The following is a 22,382-nucleotide window of genomic DNA, read 5'->3' on the forward strand; positions in this document are numbered from 1 at the left end:
TGGTCCCAAGAAAGTTCAAAACCCAGTGGAGTAAATACCATTAGTTTTCAAGGCCTGACAGTAATCCCCTGTGCCCTGAGACTCTACCTTCCAGGTTGGGTCTCTGCCCTCAAGGTCCATGGCTCATGGTCATTTGTCCTCTTTTCTTGAAGGGTAACGCATGTTTATAGTTGAGTATCTTGATCAGCCCATTTCCTGCCTGTAGAATTTTGGAAACCTGACAGCCTTGTTATTTCATCCTGTCTCTGTTCTTGTCAGTCCAAGCTAGCAGTGTTTCTGCTGATACAAAATTTGCAAAGACCTTACGGGTTGTGGGTCTTCTCTGTTTGTCACAGGGATCCACACAATTAGACAGGAGGCAGGACAAACTGCCTACACTCAAAAAAAAAAAAAAAAAGCCATCACTGTTGGACAACCATCTCTTCATTTCTACTGAGATGGTTGATTGCATCCATGAGTCACATACCTAATCTCTTCAGCTAAAGTTGTCCTGGTACACCCTCTCTCCAGAGCAAGCTTTCTCCAGTGAATCTCCTAATTTCAGCATCCTTTGCAGTTTGGATAGGCTAATTCCCGCAAATAATCAGACTTTGGTTCCTTTTTGCATAATAGTTACTTCCTCAATTTCTCTTTTCTTTCACATTTTAACTATAAGCAGCAAGAATACACCAGGTCCCACCTTCAACATTTTCCTTGGAAATTTCCTCAGCCAAGTATTCAAATTAATCACAAGTTTGCTTTTCACACAACTATAAAACACAATTCAGCCAAGTTTTCTACTATGTAATACGAATCATCTTTCCACCAGTTTCCAGTAACAGTTTTCTCATTTTCTTTTGAACCCTCACCAGAAACACTATTAAATGTTAATATTTGCAGTAACATTCTCCTCATGAGGATATATGTATCCTCTAAGAAATAGCTTTCTCAATCTTGCTCTTTTCCTCCTGAGCCTACACCTTACCATCTCTAAGCCTAACAGTCTGTTTAAGGCAATCTAGGCTTTCCTGTCACGTGGCTTAAAATTCTTCCAGCCTCTACCCATTGCCGAAATGCACTTCCACATTTTTAGGTGTTTGTTTTAGCAGAAACCCCATTTCCTGGTACCAAAATCTATTAATGTCCTGGAGCTCCCATAAAAATCATCACAGATTTGGTGGTTAAAACAAGAAAATTGCAGTATATTTATAAAGTAGCATACTTATAAAATTAAATTGAATGGACTTGACTTTAAATGGAAAAGTTAAAAATTATAAATTTAAAAACAGAACAATCATACAGAAAACTTCGCTTCTGCCACTTCTTTGAATTTTTGCAGGGACACTTAAAGTAGGTAACATTTTATGGCCAAACATTTGCATGTCTTTTTTGCCCCTTCCCTCTTTAGCCAACTGAGATATATTACATCCCAGAGATTTGCATGAGGAGGGCTTACTATAGGATTGGGAGTAAGGGAAATATAAATGTGAAATACAGGTTTAGGGTATTTGCTGTTTGTCCTATGGTACCAAAGGAGTCTGGGACTGGCCTGTTTTTAGTTTTCATTACAATGAATACAGTAGCAATGTATCTCTTCTAATAACACCATTCCATCCCCTCCTATAAGTGATATATATTTTGGTGGATATAGTAACTATGATAGGAGAGTAGAAATTGGGGGAGATCTTGGGAAATAGTTAAGAGCATAAATATGTAGAAATTCCCAATGATTACTATACAAATACTTTTGACTTGTTTATATAACCTCCTATAATGGAAATTCTCTGAGGTAAGAAAACAGCCTAGTCATCTGTGAGTTCATAATTGTATTTTTAAGTTTAGCCATTTAAAACACTGTCCGTTAGTACACCAGATTTTCTAGTACCTCATACACAAGACCTATAAAACATGAATATTATGTACTATGTATAGCAATAAAATAAGTATATGCATACAGTGCTCTACTGAAAACAAAACATGGCTATTTCAGGACATAATTAGTAAACCAGGAGGCAGGATAGCACATGTAGGAATGCTAGTTAATTTATTTTTATGATGGCCACAGAAATGCATAGGAGAGAAGAAACAAATGAGAGTAGAATATCCAAGAAAAAGTGACTCACACATTCCCAACATCTTTGGTTGGTTGAGGCTAGAACAGATTCAGTTATACCACTACCTCCCCGCTCACTACATACCCAGGAAAAAGGATAGGCTTACATCCTCAGTTGTGAGTATAATTCTTTTGTTAATTGCCAATTGTTAGCATATAATATTTATTCATATACAAATATAGATTTATTCAAATGAAACAATTACTAAATTCTCATAGTTATGAATACAGACCCTATGACTTACCTATTTATTTTATTCTAGTATGTTCAAAGTGCCCACACTCAAAAAACAAAACAAACCCCAAACCTCAAAAAACCCCAAATCCCTGTAAGCATAAATAATTATTTGTAAAGGCTAAATTCCACAATGTTCTGTCTGGCCAGACAAAGCATTATATTTTCTATGACCCTCTCAAGTCTGAATTTTTATCATGTCGGATTTTCCTTATCACCTACTTTTTTTTTTTTTTCTCTCAAGTTATCTGCAAGCCCTGGACAAGCATGTTTCCATTTATTATCCACTGGCAATTGCTGTCCCTTTCTGTAAGATAGATGGCCTCAACTGAGGGGCAGGGGAAGCTTATTTAAATTTCCACTGCATTTTATTACACAGAGTAACATTGTATACAGTAAATATATATTATAAATAATCAGGGACTTTCAGTAACACTGTTCCAGGTGCTGCTGAATTTACTATTTTCATAGAAAAGATGCTATAGACGTTATTGTTTTAGCAGATTTCCAATTCTCAAACATCACAATCTCTCCAGTGATTTTTCTCTCTCTTTTTAAAAAGATTTTATTTTTTATTTGAGAGAGAGAGATAGCGACAGAGACCACAAGCAGGGAGGAGAGGGAGAAGCAGGCACCCCACTGAGCAGGGAGCCCGATGTGGAATCGATCTGAGGACCCTGGGATTATTACCTGAGCCCAAGGCAGACACTTAACCAACTGAGCCACCCAGGCGCCCCTCTAGTGATTTTTCATTTGAGAAGTTCAGAGACCCCCACACTTCCTGAGAAAAATCAAGGTATAAAGGCTTACTTATATATCTATTTCATAATTCTGTCTACAGTGACTTATTCTCCAAATTTTACTCATCTATGTCACTTCTTGGCCTCCCTTTCTCTAGTATGAATTCTTTGATGTTGAATAAGGTGTAAGTTATGGCTAAAAGTATCCCTATAATCATGACAACAGTAGGACTCCCTCCAATATGAATTCTCTGGTTTTGTGTAAGGTTTAAGCCACAGCTAAAGAATCTTTTTAAAATTTATTACATTAATATATTCATGACTAACAGTCTTCTTACAATTATAACATTATATGAATTTTTTTTAGAATTCTCCAGTTGGATGACTGCTAAAAGACCTTTTTCCACATTGCTTACAATCAGAGCTGTTACTCTCCAAAGTGAAACAACTCATAGTCAGAAAGGTCTGAGATGTCTGGCAGTTATCTACCATAGCTGAAGAAACTTGCATATACCCATGGACTGAATAATTCATCTTAATATAAGATTAACAGAAATACACACACACATGAATATTTATAGCATTTATAGCAGTATTTTTATTACAACACAAAATTATAAAAAATACCAATATCCATCAAGAGGATAAATAGTGGTATATTTTAAAATGAAGAGTAAAGAGAATGAAAATGAACACATTACTGCCACATGCAATAATGTATGAATCTTAAAAATGTAGAGTGAAACAAGACACAAAAAAATTCATGACACATGATAAAACAAAGTTTAAAGACATGCAAAGACTACTTCATGACATTATAAGCCAGGTACTTGGTAATCTTTGGGGAAGTAACAACTTTTTTATTCCAGAGCATAAGGAGAAATATATTTCATATTTTCTTTCTTTTATAAAAATTGATTTTATGACCATTTTGTAATTGCCTCTGCATGTAAGTACTTTTTAAAAAAATAAACTGAGTCAACAGAACTTGAAAACTTAAAGATTAGCTTCATTTCTGATAGAGTTCAATAACAATGATCATACCCATTATATATGCTAGTAAACAGTAGTTATGTAGTTGGTACTTTAACTATTATTACATTTGTGATTAAAATTACCTTATTAAAATGTTTTAGCATGCTTTTTTTTTAAACGAAAGTTTTACAATAACTTGGATAGGCTTTACAAAGAAGTCACATCATTTATTGCATTTCTATGTCTTCTCCCTTGTGAGTTCTCTGATGGACAATGAGGTTTCTCTTATAACTGAAGGACTTACCACACTCATTACAAATATAGGGTTTCTCCCCTGTGTGAGTTCTCTGATGTACGATGAGATTTGTCTTCTGGCGGAAGCACTTCCCACATTCATTACATTTATATGGTTTCTCTCCTGTATGAGTTCTTTGATGATGAATGAGATATGATTTCCTGCTAAAGGCTTTCCCACACTGAGGGCATTCATAGGATTTCTGTCCTGTATGTATTTTCTGATGTACAGTGAGAGTTGCTTTCTGGCGAAAGGACTTCCCACATTCATTACAGATATAGGGTTTCTCCCCTGTATGAATTCTCTGATGTAGATTCAGATTTGTCTTCTGACTGAAGGATTTCCCACATTCATTACATTCATATGGTTTCTCTCCTGTGTGAGTTCTGTGATGATCAATGAGGTATGACTTCATCCTAAAGGCCTTCCCACAGTGAGGACATTCATAGGATTTTTCCCCAGTATGTGTTCTCTGATGTGCCACAAGGGTTGTCTTCTGGCGGAAGGACTTCCCACATTCATTACAAATATAGGGTTTCTCCTCATTATGAGTCTTCTCATGAAGAGCGAGGGTTGTCTTCTGGGAGAAAGATTTTCCACATTCATTACAAATATAGGGCTTTTCCCCCGTATGAGTTCTCTGATGTACAGTAAGGTTTGCCTTCTGATGAAAGGACTTCCCACATTCTTTACAAATATAGGGTTTCTCTCCTGTATGAATTCTCTGATGTAAAGAGAGTGTTGTCTTCTGGCGGAAGGACTTCCCACAGTCATTACACTCATACGGTTTCTCTCCTGTATGAGTTCTCTGATGACGAATGAGGTGTGACTTCAATCTGAAGGCATTCCTACACTGTGGACATTCGTATGATTTCTCCCCTGTATGTGTTCTCTGATGATCAGTGAGGGCTGTCTTTAGGCGGAAGGACTTTCCACATTCATTACAAACAAAGGGTTTCTCTCCTGTGTGAGTTCTCTGATGATCAATGAGATAGGACTTCCTTCTAAATGAATTTCCACATTGATGACACTGATAGGGTTTTTCCTCTGTGTGAATTCCCTGATGCAGAATCAATACTGACTTCCTGCAGAAGGACTTCCCACATTCAGTGCATGTATGTTTTTTTTCAATATTGGTTGTTCTTCTCCTTTTATTATACTCAGATGGATTTTCTCTTCTGTAAGCTCTATTAGGTGTAATTAAGCCTCCCTTTTTAAGGAAGGCTTTCTCACAGTCATTGTATCCAAATGACTGTGCTGGAGTTTCCACCTTATGATATTGCATAAGTACTTCATTATGACTGACAGCCTTGCCACGCTGATTATGGGATTTGACTCCAGGTTGAGCTGTCTCCGCTTTAGTATTGAGGAGTGATTTCCCATATCCATTATACTCACTAAGTCTTTTTCTTGCAGGACTTAGATTACTGATGATTAATTCTGAAACATTTTTTAAAAATCTTTCCATGAGTGTCATATTCAGGAGGTAGAGTTTTTGAATTAATAGGGTTTTTGCTTAAAGTAAATGTCTTTTCATATGCATTACTGTTTTCCTTAATCAGTTTTTTGTGGTTGATGAATACAACTGATCTAGAAAACTTATCTTGGTGTTCCTTGAATTTCACTAAAAAGTCTTCCTCTTTCCAATTTTCTTCTACAAAAGAATATAATTAATAACAATTTGTGAATCTTCACATATTTGCTATGGAAAGAAGTTGTACTAGTATCTAGCATATGAGATCAAGAAAGACCCAGGACAAATTACTCCGTGCCTGGGAAAAGACACAAAACCTAAATAAAAACTATGCCTCAGTGTGGAGAAAATAAAAAATTAAGCAATGTACATTAGCCAGTTTTGCACTTTGTACCAGAACTTCATACAGAAAGTGAAACAAATACACCAAGCAGTGAGGAGAAGACAAAGAATGGTGAGAGACCGATGCTTGGATAGGTGGATTCAGAAGCAATGAAGTGAGTCTTTCAAAGACAATAAACTTTAAGTAGGATGGACAAGAAAAATTAGTAGAAAAGCTTCTTCAAGAAAAATACTAGAGGAAGGATTACTTTTGGAGAACACAGATCAGAGCCTGTATTTTTATACATTCATCCCTAGATTGTGAGGCAAAACACTTCCAGTTGTTCCACCAACCCTTTCCATGTAGCTATCAATGGCTAATTAATCTTTCCAAGTATCAATTTCCTAGTGTTTAGAGAGACACTTTTTCTAAAAAGATACATTTTAGAGAGAAAGAGTACACATGCAAGTCAGGGGACAGGGAGAGAATCCTCAAGCAGACTCTCCAGTGAGTGCAGAGCCTGATGCGGGGCTTGATCTCAGGACCTTGAGATCATGACCGGAGCCAAAATCAAAAAGTTGGACTGTCAACCAACTGAGCCACCCAGGCGCCCCTAGAAAGACAATCTTTTTTTTTTTTTTTAGGATTTTATTTATTTATTTGACAGAGAAAGAGACAGCGAGAGAGGGAACACAAGCAGGGGGAGTGGGAGAGGGAGAAGCAGGCTCCTCGCCGAGCAGGGAGCCCTAAGTTTGGCTCAATCCCAGGACCCTGGGATCATAACCTGAGCCAAAGGCAGACGCTTAACGACTGAGCCACCCAGGCACCCCAAAAGACAATCTTATAGCCTAGGCTCTAATCCCCCATATAGCTGGGAATCATTTTCTCTTGTGAGAAAAGAGCTAAGAAAATACTTCCAACAGGAATTATAAAACTGACTGGGGGTATTTTCACTGGCATATTCATATTGCTATTATCTATCCTTCTAAGATGGTTCAGTAACAAAATCTCATGACCATCAATTATAACTATTCCTCTCTGCAGACTCACTTTTTCAGGTTTAAAGGCTGCTGCTGCAAGTCTTTCCCCAATATAATAACTTCTCTAAACTCAGTTTTCCATATGTTGGACAAGATTAGATTGTTCATTCTCATTCTAAATCATTAACTTTAACCTTCATTTCTCTTATAATTTTGTAGCTATATTTGACTTCTGTTACTCTGCAATCATCCACATCCAAAAGAACAATGTTAAACCTAGGTTTTTTTCCTTCAGTCCATTACCCTCAACATGAACATACAAGGAACCTCTGTAAACAAGACTTCAAATCACCTAGATTCACTTTTTATACTCAAACAAGCTTTCAGTGTTGTCCACGTATCTGACAAATCTCACACATAACACAACAGTAAGGCCTCATATTTATTGCCTTATAAATATCTCACTTAATCACATGCTTTGCTCATGTTCTTTTAATCAGTTGGCTTGCCTTCCAGTCTTACTTCTGCTCATATTTAGATAATTTTCAAGAAAATGCTATCATTCAATGATATGAAAATTCCTTCACTTATTTCCCCCCACCACTTTAAGCACTATTTCTTTATAACTTGAAAATGGTTATCGTCTAGGAAAGTCTTTTTAACAAATTTTTACAAGCTTAATCAAGTTATAAATATTTCATGAAAAATGTAGATTTTGATAGTAATCCTTTTTCATAGAAAAGAATACTTTATTGGTTATCGCCTTTGAACTCTTCTGAGTGTACATTAACACTGTGTATTCTACCTAGATAGACAGTGCTTGGCAGAATTCAACCATTTCAATCAGAATTTATACAGCGATGGCCTGAGCAGGTACATCTGAAAGGAATTACCAGTATAAGCTTTCTGAATAGAGGAAAATAATACATCCTCTGTATAGCTCCACAGTTAATGAAGCAACTACTGAATACTTAACATATTATATACTACAGCAAAAAAGATTCGAACAGAGGATCTTATCCTCTTAAGGAAAGAATCCTTAAATATAAACCATGTATAATCAGGTATCAAATTATAAAACCATATCTAAGAGTTGTGTTTTAATTAGTAGGTAGCATGGGAATTCAGAAAAAGAATGTGGAGTAGTTAAGGAACATTTTATGGAGAAAAAAATCTCAAGACTTAACTTAAAAGATATATAGTATATGAAAGGGAGAACACAGCACAATGAAAAGTACATACATCTTGACAAATCATAGATGTGTGGAGAACATTGAGGAGACTGGATCAAGTGGAAATTACCGTTTTCCACAGGGAGAAAAATAAAGCTGAAAAGACCAAATGAAGGCTTATTTTAGTAGTCCTTGAATCAAGAATTTCAATTTCATATAATAGGGAACAATAAATTGAAAGAGTTAAGACAAAATTAGAGGAAAGCCAAGATGTAATTATTATAGTCAAGACATGAAACAAGGTAACATCATTTTGTATGACATGAAAATATGGGAAGATATAAATATATCTCACAGGCTGATAAACATAATACAAATTGTGAAGAGATTCACAAGAGATGGTGATAGGGACAGAAAAAGCTGGTATCACGGTAGAAATAAAATAATTTGAAATAGATAATGAGGAAGAATTTAAAAGCTAGGCAATATCATGATTTTCATTTCAACATAATGTCACAAAATAGATGAAACATCAGAGTGCAGAATTCCTGAAGTACTACAGTGAAGGTGGAGAAATGTGCTGAGTATGTCGGTGTTAGAGACATCTACATAAAACAAAGAGCTTCAGTCCTCAGAATGGATGAGATTACTGTAATTTAAAGGCAGATCCCTTGAGGTCAAATCAGAAAAATAAGACTAAGAGTCTAGTAAAACAATATACATTTAAAAATATATGTATCAGTGACTATTACATGCCAGGTATTGTTCCAGGCAATATGGCCAGTAATGAAGAAAACAGACCAACTTGGAAATAATCACAAAGGGAATCAGGATAAGAATAAGTAATGTTTTACCCACACCAAGGGTTGACTTCAGGTATGATGATCAGCCATATAAAATGAACCAGAAAAGTTTACTGGCAGAAAATGATAACTGTGGAATTATCAATCTAGCCAAGGCAAGTGAGTTTTAAAACCAACAGCTAGATTTGTGGTGAGAAGGGGAGCTTATTAGACTAAGCACAGCAAACAAATCTGAGGTAATAAAAAGAAGTTTAAAAACCAACAGCTAGATTTGTGGTGAGAAGGGGAGCTTATTAGACTTAGCACAGCAAACAAATCTGAGGTAATAAAAAGAAAAAGAAAAAAATGGAAAGCAGTGAGAAGAAAAACATTAACCAAGAATATTCTCTTCCTTAAAAATAGATTTAAGAATGCCTAAAAGAAATATATACAACGGCAAGAAGATAAAGGACTGAGGCTAGAAAAAGACACAAATCAAGAAAAAAGATCTAAAGGAAGGCTTATAGTACATTTTGATTGAGTGGCAACTATCCTTGATAACATCAAGCAAACTAGAAAAGAATATTATATCAGGAAAATGATATTTAAAAATTTAAATTTTGCAGGCATGATGATTATTTAAAAGTTTAGGAGCCTTTAAAAAGACAAAATATTTCTTTTTTTTTTTTTTTTTAAAGATTTTATTTATTTATTTGAGAGAGAGAGAGAATGAGAGATACAGAGCATGAGAAGGAAGAGGGTCAGAGGGAGAAGCAGACTCCCCGCTGAGCGGGGAGCCCGATGCGGGACTCAATCCCGGGACTCCAGGATCATGACCTGAGCCGAAGGCAGTCACTTAACCAACTGAGCCACCCAGGCGCCCAAAGACAAAATATTTCAAAGGTGCCACCCACCACATGACCATTTTAAAATTTATTCTCCACTAGATTTCATCCACCTGAAGTCAGAAACTCACCTAAGCAGGCATGACCTGTAAATGATGTCCATGGCTCTTCTCCTCGTTCCAACTTGAGGATCACATCGGGTTTGGTCATGTGACACCCTGATAAAAATTTGTATTAAGTTGCTTAGGCTTCAATACATTTGAAAAATTAGTACAGTACATTTTCAATGCAAATTAAGATACTTGTTCATGTAAAAGAAAACTTAACATCTTGTTCTGGGTAAGTACACAATTATCCTTTCTGTTAACAAATAATTCATCACCTCTTAAGCCTGAAATTCAGAGCATAATTCAGGCACTTTGAAAGGAAATGTATACTACTGAAAGTTTCAAAGAGAGCTTTTCTTACCCACAGAGATGAGATGGCAATAGTTTTCCAACATCACATCCATGTAGAGAGTCTTCTGAGCAGGATCCAGGTGCTGCCACTCCTCCCGAGTGAAGTCCACAGTCACATCTTTGAATGACACCGATGCCTGCAATGGATTGGAACTATGATCAGAGTAAGCTGATTAGATATTGTGGACTACTTTTGATCCTGCTCCTTTGAGGCATTCATATGAATATAAAGAAAGCCAATCATTTTTGTCTTGTTATTTACATAGTAAGATAAAAGTGAAGGCAGAAGTAACTGTCACTGAATTTATTTAATAATTAATTCTAAAAATACTTATGTGAAGTTGCTTTGTACCCCAAAACTGCATTCGTTTACTGGAATGCCAAGACATATAAAGCACAGTCCCTGCATAGCCTCAAAGCAAGGAACACATACCTTTAATAAGTTATGTATAAACATAAACCTGCTAGAAGGTGTTACAGGCACTATAACAAAAGAATATACAAGATGCAATATATTACAAGGGGAGCACAACTGATGAGGTAAAATTTTTCCCTGTCAAGATTATGTTATGTGGGAAGAATATGGTTTTAGAATGCATAGGAACAAGTGTCATCCAAAACTAATACAGTGAATTGGTCACGAAAACGATCCCTCAGATAATAATTATTTATAATTAACATAACATATATTTCTGAACATAATATATAATAAATGACAGATGGCACTGGAAAATAATCAAAGCAAGCAAAAACTGAAGGAGAATTTATTCTTAATGGACAGCAACTGCAATGGGTAAGAACTGTTCAGTTCATGGCTTTTTTTTGCATGAAGGTACCAGAAACCCTACAGCTCCTGAGGAAGAATTTAGAACTGGCAGATAAGCTGGAGATTTAGAAATAAATTCATTCATTCATTCTTTTTCTTTTCTTTCTTTCTATCTCTCTCCCTCCCTTTCCTTTTTTCTTTTTCTTTTCTTCCTTCCCTTTCTTTCTCTTTCTCTCTCTCTCTTTCTTTTTTTAAAGTAGGCTCCATGCACAGTGTTGAGCCCAATGCGGGCCTTGAACTTATGACTGTGAGATCAACACCTGAGCTGAGATCAAGGGATGCTTGACCAATTGAGTCACCCAGGCACCCCTGGAAATAAATTATTGAAGTGAGAGAACTACAGAAAGGATAAGAACCAAAATCAGAGTATAAATGCTGCCGGAACTCCAGGCTGGTAGTTAAACTAAGCAATTGTTGGAGAAATCACAGAGGACTTAGCAAAAGATACCAGAAAAGAGTTCTGAAACACAGAAGTGCACCTACACCTAATGAGATTCTGAGATTTCTGCATTTTTTTATTAACAGCATTACATAACCTGCTCATAGCTCAAGCAGAAGAAAACTGAAGCCTTACTGTATGGAGGTGTCAGAAAATTGCAGCTCACAGAGCAGCAGGAAATACAGAGGGTGAAACACTGGAAGAAAGAGACCTACAGAAAGTAAGCCTAAAATATAAGTATAAACACCAGTTCCTTAATAAAGAGCTAAAGTAAGTGAACACAAAGAGAACTTACCTCCCCTCCCCTAAGAGGACTAGGGTCAAAAGCAGCAGGTGGAAGCTGAAAGAACTGAGCTGATATATCAGCTGCTTTACACTTGAGGGTGGGGGCAGAGTTTTAAAGTTCAATTTCAAGCAAATTAGTTGCCTGCTAAAAAAAAAAACCAATAATCCTCAGAAAAAAAAGACAGAATGAGATTACTGTATTATTCATGATATTCAGGTTTCTAGCAAAAATTACTAAACACACAAACAAAACAAAACAAGAGGAAGGGGGATATGACCCATATTCAGAAAAAGCCAGAGAAACTAATCCCTAGTGGGCCCCAATGTTGGATTTTGCCAAAAAAAAAAGGCTTCAAAGCAGCTATTTTTAATGTGTTCAAAGAAGTAATGAAAAACCAGGGCATGGAAATAGATATAAGTAAAAAGTCAATACATGAATGAAAATGAACTATTAAAATGTATTTGACTGACACAAGAGACAACATATATAAAAACAGATGACTAAAAAAAAGGTTGGGGTGCCTGGGTGGCTCAGTCAGTTAAGTATGTGACCCTTGATTTCAGCTCAGGTCATTTTCTCAGGGTCGTGGGATTGAGCCCTATGTCGGGCTCCATGCTCAGTGGGGAATCGGCTTGAGATTCTCTCTCTCCCACTCCCCCTACTCCTTCCTCCCCTAAAATAGATAAAGAAATCTTTTAAAAAAAAAACCCAAAACAGTTAGGATAAGAAGCCAATCAGAAAAGGCTGTATGATTCCAACTATATGATATTCTGGGAAGGAAAACTATGGAGATAGTTAAAAAAAAAAAAAAAGGAAGGGATAAGGGATGAATAGGTGTAGCACAGAGGATTTTTAGAGCAGTGAAACTATTCTACATAATACTATAATGGCAGATATATCATTATATATTTGTGAGAATCCACCGAATATATAAGACCAAGAGTGAACCTTAATGTAAACTATAGACTTTGGGAAATAATGATGTGTTAATGTAGGTTCACTGTAATAACAGTATCACTCTAGTGCAAAATGTTGATAATGGGGAGGCTATTCATGTGTAGGGGCAGGGGGTAAATGGAAACTCTACTTTCTTTTAAAAAAAGATTTTATTTTTAAGTAATCTTTATGCCCAATGTGGGGCTTGAACCCAAAATTCCAGATTAAGACTCACATGCTCCATGGACTGAGCCAGCCAGGAGCCCTGAAACTCTGTACTTTCTATACAATTTTGCCATGAACCTAAAACTGCCTTAAAATATAGAATATATTTAAAAGGATTAAAAAAAAAAGGGTTAGGAAAGACACCTGCAGATTGAAAGTGAGGGGATGGAGAACCATTTATCATGCTAATGGACATCAAAAGAAAGCTGAGTAGCCATATTTTTTCAGGCAAACTAGATTTTATTTTATTTTATTTTAAGATTTTATTTATTTGACAGAGAGAGAGAGATCACAAGAGTGGCAGGCAGAGGGAGAGGGAGAAGCAGGCTCCCCGCTGAGCAGAGAGCCCTATGTGGGGCTTGATCCCAGGACCCTGGGATCATGACTTGAGCCGAAGGCAGATGCTCAACCAACTGATCACCAAGGCACTCCCAAACGAGATTTTAAACCAAAGATTGTAACAAGATATGAAGAAGAGCATTATATCATAATAAAGGGGACTATCCAACAAGAAAATCTAACAAGTGTAAATATTTATGCTCCCAACTTGGGAGTACTCAAATGTACAAATCAATTAACAACAAACATAAAGAAATTCATTGATAAAAATACAATAATAACGGGATTTTAACACCACTTACAGCAATGGAAAGATCATCTAAACAGAAAATCAACAAGGAGACAATGGCTTTGAATGACACACTAGACCAGATGGACTTAATAGATATATTCAGAACATTTCATCCTAACGCAGAATACACATTTTTTTCCAGTGTACATGGAACATTCTCCAGAACAGATCACATAATGGGTCACAAATCAGGCCTCAACAAGTACAAAACAACTGAGATTGTACCATACATATTTTCTGACCACAACGCTATGAAACTTGAAGTCAACCACAAGAAAAAATTTGGAAAGACCATAAATACATGCTAAAGAACATCCTACTAAAGAATGAGTGGGTTAACCAGGATATTAAAGAAGAAATTAAAAAAAAAATACATAAAAGCAAATGAAAGTGAAAACATGACAGTCCAAAACCTTTGGGATGAAGCAGAAGTGGTCCTAAGAGGAAATACGTAGCAATACAGGCCTATCTCAAGAAACAAAACTCTCAAATACACAACCTAACCTTATACCTAAAAGAGCTAGAAAAGTAAGAGGAAATAAAGCCTAAAGCCAGCAGAAGAAGGAAAATAATAAAGATTAGAGCAGAAATAAATAACAAATAGTAGACAAAAAAAAAAACAAACAAACTCAGTAGAACAGATCAATCAGATTAAGAGCTGGTTCTTTGAAAGAATTAATAAAATTGATAACCCCGTAGCCAGACTTATCAAAAAGAGAAAGGACCCAAATCAATAAAATCACAAATGAAAGAGAAGACATCACAACCAACACTATAGAAATACAATTATAAGAGAACATTATTAAAAATTATATGCCAACAAACTAGGCAATCTGGAAGAAATGGATAAATTCCTAGAAACATAAATTACCAAAACTGCAACAGGAATAGAAAATTTGAACAGACCCATAACCAGCAAAGAAATTGAATCAGTAATCAAAAATCTCCCAACAAACAAAAGTCCAGGGCCTGATGGCTTCCCAGGAGAATTCTACCACTTTCTTTTTTTCAGATTTTATTCATTTGACAGAGACAGACACAGCAAGAGAGGGAAAACAAGCAGGGGGAGTGGGAGAGGGAGAAGCAGGCTTCCCACAGAGCAGGGAGCCTGATGCGGGGCTCAATCCCAGGACCCTGGGATCATGACCTGAGCCAAAGGCAGACGCTTAACCGTCTGAGCCACCCAGGCGCCCCTCTACCAATAATTTAAAGAAGAGTTAATACCTATTCTTCTCAAAATGTTCCAAAAAATAGAAATGGAAGGAAAACTCCCAAACACATTCTACAAGGCCAGCATTACCTTAATTCCAAAACCAGTCAAAGACCACACTAAAAAGGATAATTAAAGGCCAATATCCCTGATGAATATGAATGCAAAAATTTTCAACGAGATACTAGCAAACCGAATCCAACAGTACATTAAAACAGTTATTCACCACGATCAAGTGGGATTTATTCCTGGGATGCAAGGGTGGTTCAATATTTGCAAATCAATCAACGTGACATACCACATTAATAAAAGGATAACCATACAATTCTGTCAATAGATGCAAAAAAAGCATTTGACAAAATATAGTATCCATTCTTGATAAAAACCCTCAACAAAGTAGGGATAGATGGAACATACCTCAACATCATAAAGGCCATATACGAAAGACCCAGAGTTAATATCATCCTGGATGGGGAAAAATGAAAGCCTTTCCTCTATGGTCAGGAACAAGACAAGGATGTCCACTCTCATCACTGTAATTTAACATAGTACCGGCAGTCTTAACCTCAGCAATCAGACAACAAAAAGAAATAAAAGGAATCCAAATTAGCAAGGAAGAAGTCAAACTTTCACTATTCACAAACAATATGATACTCTATGTAGAAAACCTGAAAGACTCCACCAAAAAATTGTTAGAATACAGGAATTCAGCAAAGCTGCGGGATACAAAATCAACATAAAGAAATCTGTTACATTTTAATACACCAATACACCTTTGATCAAGGAATCAAATCCCATTTACAGTTGCACCAAGAACCATAACTTACCTAGGAATAAACCTAACCAGAGTAAAAGATCTGAACTCTGAAAACTATAGAACACTTATGAAAGAAATTGAAAATGACACAGAGAAATGGAAGAACAAATATTGTTAAAATGTCTATGCTACCCAAAGAAATCTACACATTTAATGCAATCCCTATGAAAACACCACCAGCATTTTTCAAATAGGTAGAACAAACAATCCTAAAATTTGTATGGAACCACAAAATACCCTGGATAGCCAAAGCAATCTTGAAAAAGAAAAAGCTGGAGGCATCACAATTCCAGATTTCAAGTTATATTACAAAGCTGTAGTCATCAAGACAGCCTGGTACTGGCACAAAAAGAGATGAAAAGATCAATGGAACAAAATAGAGAACCCAGAAATGGACCCACATTATATGGTAACTAATCTTTGACAAAGCAAGAAAGATTAATGGAAAAAAGACAGTCTCTTCAACAAATGGTGTTAGGAAAACTGGACAGCAACATGTAAAAGAATGAAACTCGATCACTTTTTTACACCATACACAAAAATAAATTCAAAATGGATTAAAGACCTAAATGTGAGACAGGAAACCATCAAAATCTTAGTGGAAAAACAGGCAGAAACCTCTTTGACATCGGCCATAGCAACCTTACTAGACAAGTCTCTAGAGGCAAGGGAAACAAAAGCAAAAATGAACTACTGGGATTTCATCAAGATAAAAAGCTGCACAGTGAAGGAAACAATCAATAAAACTAAAAGGCAGCCTATAGAATGAGACTTCTCCCATTTGCAAACGACGTATCTGATAAAAGGTTAGTATCCAAAAATCTATAAACTCAACACCCCAAAAATAAATAATCCAGTTAAGAAATAGGCAGAAGAGGGGTGCCTGGGTGGCTCATTCATTAAGTGTCTGCCTTAGACTCAGGTCATGACCCCAGGGTCCTGGGATCGAGCCCCACATCAGGCTCCCTGCTCCGTGGGAAACCTGCTTCTCCCTCTCCCACTCCCCCTGCTTGTGTTCCCTCTCTCGCTGTGTCTCTCTCTGTCAAATAAATAAATAAAATCTTAAAAAAAAAAAAGAAATAAGCAGAAGACACGAAGAGACATTTTTCCAAAGAAGACATCCAGATGGCTAACAGACACATGAAAAGATGTTCAACATCACTCATCAGAGAAATACAAATCAAAACCACGATGAGATACAACCTCACACCTATCAGAATAGCTAAAATTAGCAACACATTAAACAACAGATGTTGGCAGGATGCGGAGAAAGGGGAACCCTCCTACACAGCTGGTGGGAATGCAAACTGGTAACAGCCACTCTGGAAAACAGTATGGAGGTTCCTCAAAAAGTTAAAACTAGAACTACCCTACAACCCAGCAATTTGCACTGCTAGGTATTTGCCCAAGGATACAAAAATACTGATTCAAAGGGGTACATGCACTCCGATGTTTATAGCAGCATTATCAACAATAGCCAAATTATAGAAAGAGCCCAAACGTGCGTCCATCAACTGATGAATGGGTAAAGAAGATGTGGTATGTGTATATATATGGAATACTACTCAGCCATCAAAAAGAATAAAATCTTGCCATTTGCAATGACATGGATGGAGCTAGAGTGTATTATGCTAAGCAAAATAAGTCAGTCAGAGAAAGATAAATACCATATAATTTCACTCATGTGGAATTTAAGAAACAAAATAGATGAACATAGGGGAAGGGGAAAAAAAAGAGGGAAATGAACCATAAGAATCTTAATGATAGAGAACAAACTGAGGGTTGCCAGAGGGGAAGTGGGTGGGAGATGGGCTAAATGGGTGATGGGTATTAAGGACGGCACATGTTGTGATGAGCACTGGTTGTATGTAAGTGATGAGTCACTAAATTCTACTCCTGAAACCAATATTACACTACATGTTAACTAATAAGAATTAGTTAAAAACTTTAAACAAGTTAGGCATTTGGTAAACAAATAGCAAAATGGTAGCCTTATATCCATATACCTCTAACTGTATTAAATATAAATGGACTAAACACTCCAACAAAATGGCCAGGATTATTAGAATGCATGAAAAAGCAAGACTCATATAATTCTGTCTATAAGAGAAATATTTTAAATACCATAGACACAAATACGCTGAAAATGGAAATGGATGGAAAATTATACACAACCACTAGACATGGGAAAGTTGAGGAGTGTTACTACTACAGACAAAGGGGGCATTTTATAATGATAAAAGAGTAAATACACCAGAAAAATATAACAATTACAAATGTATATGTACTTAAATAAGAAAAGTTTCAAAGTACACTAGGCAAATACTGACAAAAGTAACATGAGACTTAAAAAAGTCCAAAACCATGGTTGATGTTAATGTTTGTCAGTAAATGAAAGAACTAGACCAAAGAGGTGGGGGAGTCTAGACAGATGTAGAATCTCTAAAGAATAATGACAACAACCTAACTCATTTCATATTTGTGGAGCACTATTTATTTATTTATATTCATTTATATTTTTAAAAGATTTTATTTATTTATTTGTCAGAGAGAGAGCGAGCACAAGCAGGGAGAGCAGCAGGCAGAGCAGAGGGAGAAGCAGACTCCCTGCTGAGCAAGAAACCCAATGTGGGACTCGATCCCAGGACGCTGGGATCATGACCTGAGCAGAAGGCAGATGCTTAACCGAATGAGCCACCCAGGCGCCCCCCTTTTTTTAATTTTATTTATTTGAGAGAGAGAGCATGAAAGGGGGGAGGGTCAGAGGGAGCAGCAGACTCCCTGTCCAGCAGGGAGCCCGATGTGGGACTCAATTCCAGGACTCCAGGATCACCTGAGCCGAAGGCAGTCGCCTAACCAACTGAGCCTAAAGATTTTATTTTATTATTAGTTTTTTTAAAAAAGATTTTATTTATTTATTTGACAGAGACACAGCAAGAGAGGGAACACAAGCAGGGGGAGTGGGGAGAGGGAGAAGCAGGCTTCCTGCTGAGCAGGGAGCTTGATGCGGGGCTCGATCCCAGGACCCTGGGATCATGACCTGAGCCGAAGGCAGATGCTTAACGACTGAGCCACCCAGGCGCCCCTCTTTTATTATTTTTTTAAAGGTTTTATTATTTATTTGAGTGAGAGGAGAGAGCGAGCATAAGTGGGGGGAGGGGCAAAGGGAGGGAGAAGCAGACTCTCTGATGAGGAGGGAGCCCGATGCGGGGCTGGATCCCAGGATCCTGAGATCATGACCTGAGCTGAAGGCAGATGCTTAACCTGAGCCACCTAGACGACCCTTAAAGATTTTATTTTTAAGTAATCTCTAATCTCTATACCAACCTGGGGCTAAAACTCACAACCCTGAGATCAAGAGTCACATGCTCCATTAACTAAGCCAGCCCAGTACCCCTTACAGGACCAATTTTAATAATCTCCCAACACATTTGTTTTTCTTTTTTAAAGATTTAATTTATTTATTTGAGAGAGTGCGGGCATGTGTGAGCACATAAGTAGGGGGAGGGTCAGAGGCAGAGAATCCTCAAGCAGACTCCCTGCTGAGCACCAAGCCCAATGCAGGGCTCTATCTCACAATCCATGAGATCATGATCTGAGCTGAAACCAAGAGTTGGACGATTAACCGACTGAGTCACCTAAGCACCCCTAAGTAGACTGTCTTATAGAGATTGATAAGTTGATTCTCAAATTTACTGGAAATGTAAAACACCTAGCATGTCTGAATAAGTTTGAAAAAGACAGTGTTGGAAGATTCACATTATCTGATTTTGTGACCTCATTGACTAATCAAGACTGTGTACACTGGGGGGCACCTGGGTGGCTCAGTCGTTAAGCGTCTGCCTTCGGCTCAGGTCATGATCCCAGGGTCCTGGGATCGAGCCCCGCATTGGGCTCCTGCTCGGCAGGAGGCCAGCTTCTCCCTCTCCCAGTCCCCCGGCTTGTGTTCCCTCTCTCGCTGTGTCTCTCTCTGTCAAATAAATAAATAAAATCTTAAAAAAAAAAAAAAAAGACTGTGTACACTGGTGAAAGGGTAAGTATACAAATCAATAAAACAGACTATGGAAACACTCCTGCACACATATGGATAACTGTCAACAGAGGCTCCAGGATAATTCAGTAGAGAAAGGATGTCTTTTCACAAACAACTCTGGAAAAACTGAATATTCATTAAAAAAAAATTAAAAAAAGGAACCTCAACTCTTATGGCATACAAAAGAATTAAGTTGTAATAAATAATTCACTTAAAAAAAGTCTAAACTCATAATACTCATATAGTAAGCAAAAAAATAAAATATGCACAACCTGGAGTGTGCAGAGTTTTGAATAGGACACAAAAAACACGCAACATAAAATTTGAAAACCTAATGAACTAGATTTTGTCAAAATTAAAAACTTCAGCTCTGAAAGAGATCTTTAAGAAAATAAAAAATCAAATCACAGACAGGGAAAAGATAATTCACAGTACTTTTATCTGACAAAAGACTTATGTCTAGAATATATAAAGAACTCATACAACACAAAAAGAAAACAATGAATGCATTAAAAATTGGAAAAAGCTCTGAACAAGTTCAGAAGATATATAAATGTCAAATAAGCAAAAAATGCTCAGCATTTTTACTTATATCAGGGAAATGAAAACTAAAATAGTGAAATACCATTACACACTCTCCAGGATAATTAAAATTAAAAAGTGACCATACCAAGTGTTGGTGAGGATATGGAGCTACTCTAACTCTCATACATTGTTGGTGGGAATGTAGAATGGCACTACTCTCCATAAATCTGGCAGGTTCTTATAAATTAAACATATTTTTCATACAAACCACTGATTCCATACCTAGGTATTTAACCCAAAGAAATGAAAATATAGTTCACATAAGCATCACTTGTAATAGTCAGAAAGCAGGGGAAAAAATGTCTTGGGGCACCTGGGTGGCTCAGTTGGTTAAGCATCTGCCTTGGCTCAGGTCATGATTTCTGGGTCCAGAGACTGAGCTCCATGTCAGGCTCCCTGCTCAGTGGGGAGTCTGCTTCTCCCTCTCCTTCTGCTCCTTCCCCACATTCATGCATGCTCTCTCTCTCTCTCAAATAAATAAAATCTTTTTTAAAAAAGTCTATCAAAACATGAGTAGATAAACAAATTATAGTATATTTATATACTTGAGTACCACTTAACAATACAAAGAATGTTCTGATGTACACAACATGAATAAACTTCAAAAACATTATGTTGAGTTACACAAGCCAATCTCTCCAAAAGCACATATTCTATTATCCTATTTATGTGAAATTCTAGAAGAGGCAAAACTAATTTACAGCAACAGAAGCAGATATATGATTACTGAAGGCCAGGAGTGGCAGTAGAGCTACTGGTTGTATGGGGCAGAGAAGGGAACTTTTTGGGGTAACAGAAATTTTGTAATCTTGACTGTTGTGATTACATAGACCTATATTCTTTTCAAAGTTCATGAACTCTACACTTAAATGAGTGCTTTTATTATATGTAAATTATACCTCAATAAAGTTGATTAAAAAATGAGGGTGGCTTTGGGGTTCTGCTTCAAGAATGGCAGAATACCTCTTATTTGACTGTTACTGTAGATAACAAGTATAAATTCCAGATTAAAAATATATATTTAAAAAACTATCTGAAGGCACTGCAAAGTGATCCAAACAGACAGAAACTGGAGGGGAGGGTTTACATTTGGAAGAACAGAAGAGCAAGGGGAGAATTGCCAATTTATACTACCTGTAGCCTGAGGGAAAGTACCAAGTAGAGACTGTGTGTAGCAAATAAAATTGAGGTGGAAACACATGGTCTTACTGGCCTGAAGAACCAAAAGACAGAGTTTAGGGTAACAGCAGCAGCTGGAAGGGAAGCAGGGAAATCCCACAGAAATGAAAGCCAGAAGGGAGCCCCAAAGAGTTTGAATAAACTTTATTCATACCTTTGGCTAATACCCAAATTAGGCATGGGTGGGCCTGAAGCCAAGCACCCTGGTTAAACATAAAGGAAATAAAGCGGGATTCAAGCTGCCACCAATCAGAGTCTGAGATTTGAGCTGAACCAAATTAACTGTCCAATAAGCAAATCAGTACTCCACACTACCATTTCCACGGACATTAACTGCTTATAGGAAATTCTCTTCTATCATAAACAACTAAAAGACTATAAAGATATATTAAACATCTATTTTCAAGTACTGCACAGCTGACAGAACAAAATGGTGATCCTGCAAGAAGGGAAACAAAGTAAGCTCTATAACCACTCCAGCCTACCACCTAAAAACAGTTTCTAGGTCAGGAACCTGGAGAGGATACACAAACAGAGCCCAGCAGGCTCCCTGAGTTGCAGAAACAGAGATCAGAGTTTGGAGGGTCCAAGAAAGCTAGAACCACCAGGCAAAATAATCAGGAGTAAGGTGTAGCAGAGGCACACACAACACACCCCAAGACCACTCGAGACATCTGCAGAGTGATTCCCTTGAATCTATGACTGAATATTGATCTGCAAATATATGGAAGTAAAACTCTGTGGAGCTGGGGAAAGAAAAAGAGGAAAGTAATATGGTGAACAATTCCCACAGCTCAAATAGGCCTGAGAACAGTTTGTATTCCCACCAGCCAGAATACAGAGAG

At 37.0% G+C, this 22,382-nt stretch overlaps 2 protein-coding genes across 5 annotated transcripts in view; one reads left to right on the forward strand and one right to left on the reverse strand.

The window, feature by feature from the left end:
* LOC113935623 (40S ribosomal protein S4, X isoform-like) overlaps nt 1–22,382 on the forward strand; it is an 86,058-nt gene that overhangs the window by 46,416 nt on the left and 17,260 nt on the right. Inside the window, exon 4 of one of the 4 annotated variants that reach the window (XR_004819732.1) lies at nt 3,435–3,535. The exons of 2 other annotated variants lie outside the window; for them this stretch is intronic. The gene's annotated coding sequence lies outside the window, so the exon portion shown is untranslated. Of the gene's footprint in view, nt 1–3,434; nt 3,536–11,721; nt 11,856–22,382 lie in introns of those variants that run through there. One more of the 4 variants, XM_035725023.1, reaches the window with a different exon arrangement.
* Nucleotides 3,642–22,382, reverse strand: part of LOC113935570 (zinc finger protein 567) — a 29,163-nt gene continuing 10,422 nt past the window's right edge. Inside the window, 4 exon segments of the mRNA XM_027617750.2 lie at nt 3,642–5,793; nt 5,795–5,991; nt 10,044–10,130; nt 10,381–10,507. Coding sequence (XP_027473551.2) covers nt 4,270–5,793; nt 5,795–5,991; nt 10,044–10,130; nt 10,381–10,507 — 1,935 coding nt within the window. The 3' untranslated portion in view covers nt 3,642–4,269.

Source organism: Zalophus californianus, chromosome 17, assembly GCF_009762305.2.
Source record: "Zalophus californianus isolate mZalCal1 chromosome 17, mZalCal1.pri.v2, whole genome shotgun sequence".
NCBI classification, from domain to species: domain Eukaryota; kingdom Metazoa; phylum Chordata; class Mammalia; order Carnivora; family Otariidae; genus Zalophus; species Zalophus californianus.